At 43.4% G+C, this 8,757-nt stretch overlaps 4 protein-coding genes across 4 annotated transcripts in view; 2 read left to right on the top strand and 2 right to left on the bottom strand.

The window, feature by feature from the left end:
- Nucleotides 1–317, top strand: part of SARC_03812 (hypothetical protein) — a gene marked incomplete at its 5' end in the record, with an annotated part of 2,350 nt that extends 2,033 nt beyond the window's left edge. Inside the window, one exon of the mRNA XM_014302375.1 lies at nt 117–317. The remainder of the gene's footprint in view (nt 1–116) is intronic.
- Nucleotides 77–1,380, bottom strand: SARC_03813 (hypothetical protein). Its single transcript, XM_014302376.1, has one exon. It carries the CDS (start codon nt 1,050–1,052, stop codon nt 750–752), a length of 303 nt encoding a protein of 100 aa, XP_014157851.1. The 5' UTR covers nt 1,053–1,380; the 3' UTR covers nt 77–749.
- An 836-nt stretch (nt 1,381–2,216) lies between these two features.
- Nucleotides 2,217–2,863, top strand: SARC_03814 (hypothetical protein; the record flags this gene model as incomplete). Its single annotated transcript, XM_014302377.1, has 2 exons — nt 2,217–2,783; nt 2,825–2,863. 2 exons carry the CDS (start codon nt 2,217–2,219, stop codon nt 2,861–2,863), a joined length of 606 nt encoding a protein of 201 aa, XP_014157852.1.
- A 1,338-nt stretch (nt 2,864–4,201) lies between these two features.
- The window catches only part of SARC_03815 (hypothetical protein), an 11,141-nt gene continuing 6,585 nt past the window's right edge, over nt 4,202–8,757 (bottom strand). Inside the window, exons 7-10 of the mRNA XM_014302378.1 lie at nt 7,669–7,762; nt 7,303–7,460; nt 6,335–6,410; nt 4,202–5,534 (exon numbers count right to left, since the gene is read on the bottom strand). Of these exons, the coding sequence (XP_014157853.1) occupies nt 5,077–5,534; nt 6,335–6,410; nt 7,303–7,460; nt 7,669–7,762 (786 nt within the window). The 3' untranslated portion in view covers nt 4,202–5,076. The remainder of the gene's footprint in view (nt 5,535–6,334; nt 6,411–7,302; nt 7,461–7,668; nt 7,763–8,757) is intronic.

Below are 8,757 nucleotides of genomic sequence, written 5' to 3' on the forward strand. Positions count from 1 at the left end.
GTATGTATGTATGTATGTATATATATATATATATATATATGTATATATATATATACATATACATATTACAAATATTCTTTGCGAGAATTCAGACCTGTCCTCAAAATGGTTAATAGGGCCGGCCCTGTTTACCTACCCCACCCTGACAAGACTCTGAATAATCAAGAAGGCTTCGTAGTGTGTAGCTGGCTTTGTTTTTGCCAGTTGGCGAACTTGCGATTCCGGAACTTAAGTAAAGCTGGCGTGGCTTCAGTATGAAGGTATGGTATCAACTGATGACTATTCGAACCTGCGGCTGAGTTATCGGAGTGTATTCCTACCCACCATCAAATGCTTTGTAGCTTTTGGACGCGTATATCGCGGACATTGGACTTGTGTCGCCAGTTACAGACTAAAACGAATCCGAGGTGTCGAAAAGGTGGTATAACCAACAGATGAACGAGTCCCGCTGCTGGAACACATAGGCACTGGTCTGATACTAGAAGTGGTACACTGTTCAATTGCGGTAGTGTGTACTGTATACTTGTGCTCTCTATTATAAACAGACACTGGTCTAGTATTCGGAGGTGTACAGTACAATTCTGGGAACCCGTGTTATGTGCTGGATTTCGTAGACGGTTGCATTGCCAGTGCCCAGGGTATGGGACCTGGAGGACCTTGTTGCATAATTTATAAACCCTAAAACCCTAAAACAAATGATAATAGTACATGAGAAGACAAGAAGCCGCTATGCGCATCCGAACTCGTATCTACATCCTACAGATATATAGCAAACCCAGACCTAGAGCATTTCCGTCGTCATTCGACAAGATAACCACTCCATACTCATCGGCACTAACGAGGATGGCCGAACGGCGCTGGACCTTGACAGAGTAGCCTCCCACTGCTTTCCTACTCCTCCTAATGCCCGCTACACAGTATCCTCTGTAGCCAGAATAGAACGTTAGTGTGTCCATTAGAACCTTGGGATCTACCTCTGGGCCACGAATATCCACGGTTGACCTGTACATTTCCTCTTGTGTTTGTGACATAGTGCTGTCAATACTTTGCATGAGACAAAGAACCGAATGAATCAGTGGTACCGTCTTCACTTCCCAGACTATCTATGCTGATTGCATTGGAGTGATAAACTGGTCTAAGTATCGACTTATTAAGTTTGTGGGATCGCTTAATCAGGTCCCTTAGCGGATTCCCGTTAGTGTGGTATTGTTGGCCAACTTGGTTAATCATAATGTGTGATGAATTCAAAATTGCGATTGTAATCAAAGTGGGGTCTGTACCCTATATATATACACAGATATATACACAGCATCCCAAACTTGAACATTGGGCTTCCGAAGGCATTTCGCCAAGCCTTCTGAAATCAAAAACGTATTGACATTAGATACGTAATATATACTAAAATAGCCATACCTTGATTGGTCATTCATAATATTTAGTTATTTAAAAAGTACTTATTCCAAGCTCTTGTAATTGACAGTCTAACAAAGTTCTTCCTCGAAAGTGGTTTAAATAAAAAGCCAATAAAAGTTTAAAACTGCCAATATCGTAATCGCCCCGTATGTACCCTGACTATTTTTTTTATAAAGTGTTTTTCAAATGGCCTCCTTCTTGACCTTGTTTCTTTCCCAGAGCTTATGCCTTTTTAATAGAAAATGATGGCTACAATTGATGGATATTGTATTGGACAATTTGGTCTTCACAACTGATCGATTTCTTCTCAACAGTTATGAGTTGACTAAATAGACCAATGAAAATCCTTTTCTATGGCAATATATTTTTGTCCTAGTGACTACATATATAAATGTAATATTTTTTAAAACCAAATATGGAATCAAACAATTTATTTTAAGAAAACAACACTTGTGTATTCAGTATTGACATTATATTTACTAAATATTATGTAATATGTATCAGTACAGAAAGTTTTTACTCCTGTTCTCATTCTAGAGAAATTATAAAAAAAGAGTCGGATAATACAGTGTCCAATAAATAAAAAACGACTGTACTGACCGTATGGGCCAAGACTCAAGACTCAAAGTATCAAATTGTGCCCATTGTTTGTGGAAATATGTAAATATACATAAAATTAGGATATGTATTTAGGATCTCAAAAGCTTTGGGTAGCCTAGTGTTCACGTTTGGGATGCTGTATATATATATAGGGTACAGACCCCACTTTGTTTACAATCGCAATTTTGAATTCATCACACATTATGATTAACCAAGTTGGCCAACAATACCACACTTACGGGAATCCGCTAAAGGACCTGATTAAGCGATCCCACAAACTTAATAAGTCGATACTTAGACCAGTTTATCACTCCAATGCAATCAGCATAGATAGTCTGGGAAGTGAAGACGGCACCACCGATTCATTCGGTTCTTTCTCTCATGCAAGAATTGACAGCACTACGTCACAAACACAAGAGGAAATGTTCAGGTCAACCGTGGATATTCGTGGCCCAGAGATAGATCCCAAGGTTCTAATGGACACACTAACGTTCTATTCTGGCTACAGAGGATACTGTGTAGCGGGCATTGCGAGGAGTAGGAAAGCAGTGGGAGGCTACTCTGTCAAGGTCCAGCGCCGTTCGGCCATCCTCGTTAGTGCCGATGAGTATGGAGTGGTTATCTTGTCGAATGACGACGGGAGTTTGCAGTACAGGATAAGTTGGTCCGAGATGGCTGACATTGATCATGTGCACACAGATGAAACATCCACGCCGTTACGCAAGCGGAAGCGCACCAACTATCTTGCACTACGATTAAAGGATGGCTCGGTATACGTGATCAATTCATTACAAACGCCTGAACTGTTCAGGTTAGTAGACAAATACATTCCAACAGGTCCAAAAATTAGGTCCAAAGTACGTGCATAAGAAAGGATAATAAAGAAAAAGAGAACATATTTAAATTTTACAAATCGGACTTTTTAAACTATATAATGTCATTCTTTTTTTATGTTTCAATTTAGCACGTTATGCTCTGTAGAGGTATCCATAGTTATCGTCACCTTCAAATGGTCCTGCTCTATGACTGTGCCTGGTATATGTCTATAGGTTGTAGATACAAATTCGGATGGACATGCTGTTTGTTGAGATCCACGTCGCTGGTGTTTCCGTTGTCCATGTCTAACTTCAATACACTACGTGTGTAGTTGCTGTGTGCGCCAAGTTGTCGATACTGTTGGCCAGTGCCTGCCTGTAGTACACTGCGTATGTAGTCGCCATATGTCGTGGAAGTGTGTGTCATGTGTCGTATGTGATGTCCTTTCCCGCCACATTACACCTCTCAATTGCTTGTCGTTCCCTTGGTACATAGCACATCTGAAGCTTCACTCACACGCCATTGATGCATGAGTATTCATATTACTGGACACATTCAAGCCCCTCACATCACGTGTCGCCCTATCTCAATTTTGAATTAGGAGAGGCTATGAGTCTATGACCAAATGCATAAAGTACAACAATCGACCGCCAACCGCCAAACACTAAATTAGGCTATACATACTCTATACTTTAAAGATTACTCTACAGCCTATTGAAGCTGAATCTCGTTTGTATTTTAAAATACATATCTCAGAACTTCAGAGTATTTTATTTTTCCCCCGAGAGTATATGGCTACATAGGAGTATGGATGCATTGGACTTCACTGCTGAACGACTTCCTCTCAAGAGCTAAGAGTAATATTAGAGACCAATGATTACTTCTTCCTATGGCATTAATAGTTGAATACTGATTTATAAGAGTTTGCCAAATTAAAATTGCCAGTTAGAGACTTAGGTCTTTGAGCCATCGGGGATTTCAGATTTGCGGGTTTTTTCTAAATATATACATGTGTGTATGTAAATTTTTTTTCAAAATTATTGTATGCTTTCTCTTGTTCTTATACATACCAGAAGAATTTTACTCCTATTCTCATTCTAAAAATGTTGGATAATAGTCAAACAACCGACTGTACTTTCCATATTAATGGGTCAAGACTTCAAATATGTGCCCATCGTGGAATTTCCCTGGAAATATGGAAATAAAGATATAATTTGGGTCTGTATTCCCGCCTCTGCATGTATAGAAACTCAAAAGCCTTCGGAAGCCTAATGTTCAAGTTTGGGATCTTTCTTATGCACTTAATTTTTATTAAGTGCATAAGAAAGATCAATAAAGAGATAGAAAACGTTTACTTGAATTTAAAGATAATGTTATTTTTATGTTTTAGCTTAGCACGTTATGCTCTGTAGAGGTAAGCACAGTTATCGTCACCTTCGAACGGTTCTGCTCTATGACTGTGCCTGATATATATCTATAGGTTGTAGTTACAAATTCGGATGCACATGTTTGTTGAGACCCACGTCGCTGGCGTTTCCGTTGCCGATGTCTATCTCCAATACACTAAGTGTGTAGTCGCTATGTGTGCCAAGTAGTCGATACTTCTGTTGGCCCGTACCTGTCTGTAGTGCACTACGTATGCAATCGCCATATGTCATGGAAGTGTGTATCACATGTCTTATGTCATGTCCTTTCCCGCCACATAATCGATCATCACTCGATCCCAGCATACTACGCGAGTCGTTGTGCGCCCCGTTATTGCCGCGTTTGTTTGACGAGTGTGTGCATATTACACTGTGTGTGCAATCGTCATATGTCATACATACGTTTATGTCCAGAGTCCTTTCACGCGGTGTGTCTAATCCTGATATGCCACATACGTATGGAGTCACTACATACGTATGCGTCGCTACGAACCGTGTCTTCGATCCTCTTGCCGTGTGTATTGCTGGCCTGCTTATGGTGCGCTCGCAGTGTAATACACCATCTTCAAGCCCTGTGACTCATGAGATGTGTCCTAGACCATGTCCGGCGTTTGTGCCCCGTTTGTTTGAGGGTTACTATTTACTCAAGCATCCATTACCAACATTTTACCCTGTCGCAGCCGTTAGGCAGATATTCGGTACACCTCTCAACTGCCTGCCGTTTGCTTGATACATAGCACATCTGGGGCTTCATTTACAAGCCATTGGTGCATGAGTATCCATAGTATAGGACACCACCAATCCCCTCATATCACGTGTTGCCCTATGTTTGATCGGGGGTGCACACATACCCGTGTATGCCCTCATGCGATATAACGAACTCGGCTCTGCCCATCGCCAAATGCGGCGCAAGCACCACCTGTGCGTCTCTGATATTGACACGGCTATCCGGAGGACAAACCTCTGCATCCGCTTGGCTGGAAACGGGTGCACTAACGGAGAGTGTCGGACTCAGCGGACACCCCACAATCCCACCCGTATACTGCGAGTCGTCTGCGGATGTTTCCGCAGAACCGGATGGTGTGCGGTGGAGCTCTATCGAACGTGCGTGTGGGTGTGTGGGTGTGGGTGTGGGTATGTGTACCCGTGTTTGTGTGCGTGTGCTATCCGCTAGCTGTATGTCGTATCTGGGCAGTAGCGGCAGGTAGGAGCGTGTGCCGCGGTCTCGACGCGACAACACAATGCGCTGCCGAATCATGTGCGACCACAACAATCCCAAGGCTGCAGATGTGATGTGCACGGGAATGGTACAAGATATGAGGGGTAAGTCATGAGTGTTTGCTTGATACTGAGATGTGAATGGGAATGGTACAAGATATGAGGGGTGAGTCATGAATATTTGCTTGATACTGATTGGGTCGTGATGGTGTGTACGTGAGGTGTGGTACACAGGCCTTTCTAGACGTCAGACATAAGCTGTCGTATAACGTGCGGCAGTGACTAGTTCCGGCTGACGGGCGCTCGGAGATTGGTAGAGGTGAGTGTTGAGTGTGTGTTCATGATATAGCGAGCCCCGGCTGGCGTACACCAGAGTGGGGTCAGTAGAATAGTCGAATATATAGTGAGGCGAGACTGGGCTAGGCTAGAACCAGGATTTTATGAAATCGTTCCAAAATTATGCAAAAAGTCGGCGTTTTATAAGGTAGATAACTTCTAGTTAGAAACACTATCACAACTAGTCTGAAATCACCTCCAAATCGCCGCAAACTTTGGATCACTGTAAGCTGGTCGATGTAGGTGTTCAACTTTAATCCGACTTCGCAAACAACACAACGAGATGATTCCCACACACACACACCTGGTTTAGGGGTTTAACACACACCTGGTTTTAGGGTTTTAACACACACCTGGTTTTAGGGTTTTAACACACACCTGGTTTCAGGGTTTTAACACGCACCTGGTTTTAAGGCTTTAACACACACCTGGTTTTAGGGTTTTAACACACCCCTGGTTTCAGGGTTTTAACACGCATCTGGTTTTAAGGCTTTAACATACACCTGGTTTTAGGGTTTAACACACACCTGGTTTTGATCTGTTGGCATCATCGAAGGGGTTGGAGGCGCTGAATGTGTCGCCATCACTGATTGCGGCGGTAACCTTTTGTATATTGAACCGTACGAAATGAAAGGTGTTACTATATTGAAACGTAAGAATGAGAGGTGTTCATGTGTTGAAACGTACGAACAGGAGTCGTTAGTATACGACTACGTACGAATGAGGGGGCTAACATATCAAAACGTACGAATGAGGGGGTTAACATGTCAAAACGTACGAATGAGAGACGTTAGTATACGACTACGTACGAATAAGAGGCGTTAGTATATCGAACCGTACGAATGAAAGGTAATACGTACCGAATGAAAGGTAATACGTACCGAATGAAAGGTATTAGTATATTGCTCACTTGTGTATGTGAATATTTTGTGTATCGATGTGTGTGCAATAGAGATATGCCTATTCTGTCATCTGTGTGAAATCAGCCTGGAGACCATGGTGTGCTATGCTAGTGCCATTGAATGTACATATAAACGTGATATCTATCAGTGACCATCAGGATGTCATGATCTACCATGATGTCGATGAAGACGCTATTCAATCCCTTTACATCACCAAAAAACTCGAAACTCTAGAATAAATGTACCTACCACCCCCCACCCCCCAAAACGCAGATACAGCACAGAAGTATCAAAAGTGCTATAGTCCTGTGCTCCACAGGACAGGGTGTGCTTACATACGCATCTCTCTGCCAGTCAATTGAACTGTCAGTTTACACACATAGCATGCCACCTACTCCTTACCTACCATCAGCCTACCTACATCCCAGTCGCTGACCTTACTAGCGGGTTTAAACACCAACCTGAGTCCTACTACAGACATACACTCACTCACTCCACTATCTGCACTACGAAAGTTCGGCATATGCTCGCTTGCCCACCCACCGTCGTAGCTACCTGATTGATACACACAATGGCTACCCCCATTTGCCTACCTGATTGATACACACAACGGCTACCCCCATTTGATCGGCGAGAGTGTTCAATGCTAGGCCGAGCTGGAAGATGCCATCGGTCCTTTTTATAGCCCTCCCAGAACCACCGCTGCACCAGGAATAAGTAGTGGCGGGTGAGAAGGGTAGTAAAGGTGTAACTGTAGGTATGAAACAATACGACATATATCAATGTAAGTACCGGAGTAGTTTTTATCTACTTGATGCTACCTGTGCAAGGCAACTACCTACATCTGTCGGGACAGCGCCGGAGTATTTCAATTCACTTCACCCCATGAACACATCAAACCACTACTAACTCTCATCCGGCACCACACGCAGCACACACAGACACATACACCTACACACGTCCCAGCAGACCGACTGGTAGACGCACACACCTGTCTCTCCCACTGTTGCCTCGGAAGACAGAGGTCACTGAATCGATTACGATGAGCTTCACCTGAGATTGAAATACGAAGGATGTGTTACTGGCGCTGAACCCTGGACCCTGAACCCTGAACCCTGAAACCTAACCCCCGAACACTAACATTGTCCGAAAAAGCACTGGTTGTGTTCTAATCAGCCCTTATCTGTCATATAAAACACTGAACGATTTCAAGCAACCTCGACTCTAGCACAGAAACAGGCCTCTATCAATCCGCCCATATGGTGGATCAGGGTATAAGCATAACCTTCTAACTTAGACAGAAGGCTATTGTACAAGGTTGTGAGTACGTGATGGCGCTGCAGTTAAGTTGTGGGTCTGACTATACGAGCCCGGTAGTTGCGATGGCCCTCCGAACACCCCCCGACAGTGTTGTTTTAGTCCAACCTGTGACATATACACCCATCCACAGGTACAAACATACTCATCAATAGCATACACCTAGCACACGCTGCATGTTATGTCTAAATAGAGACAAATGAACTACGGCACCACTCTGTGAGTAGCTGTCTTCATCAACGACATTCCGTTTATGAATCCGTACGTGTCACTGATGAGAAATATAGCACACTCGCCAATGCGTTTTAACGAGCATCCGATGTCTACACACAAAGAAGAAGCAAAGCCCAAAGTCGGCCTTGTCGACTGCATGCGCTGTAATCTGATAGAAGCCGTTGTGTTCTCAAGTCAAAGTTGGGGCTAGCCAAGTCAGATACATTCAAACTACCTACTACCAAGCCTACCCTACATAACAACCACTTCTTTCTACGCCCATGCACTCCATCCAACTCTACCTACCACCCACCTACCAGCACACTTACGCTGATTAAACAGATCAACACTGTCGCAATCAAACACCCACCCAAACACATCCCTACACACACACACACACACACACACACCTACACACCTACACACACACACACACACACACACACACAACAACACCTACCTACACACACACACACACACACACACACTCACACACACACACACACACACACACACAC

This window comes from Sphaeroforma arctica (assembly GCF_001186125.1).
Source record: "Sphaeroforma arctica JP610 unplaced genomic scaffold supercont1.202, whole genome shotgun sequence".
In the NCBI taxonomy this organism is placed as follows: Eukaryota; class Ichthyosporea; order Ichthyophonida; genus Sphaeroforma; species Sphaeroforma arctica.

Coding starts and splice junctions, on each gene's coding strand:
- SARC_03813 (XM_014302376.1), bottom strand. CDS start 1,052: ATGCAAAGTATTGACAGCACTATGTCACAAACACAAGAGGAAATGTAC.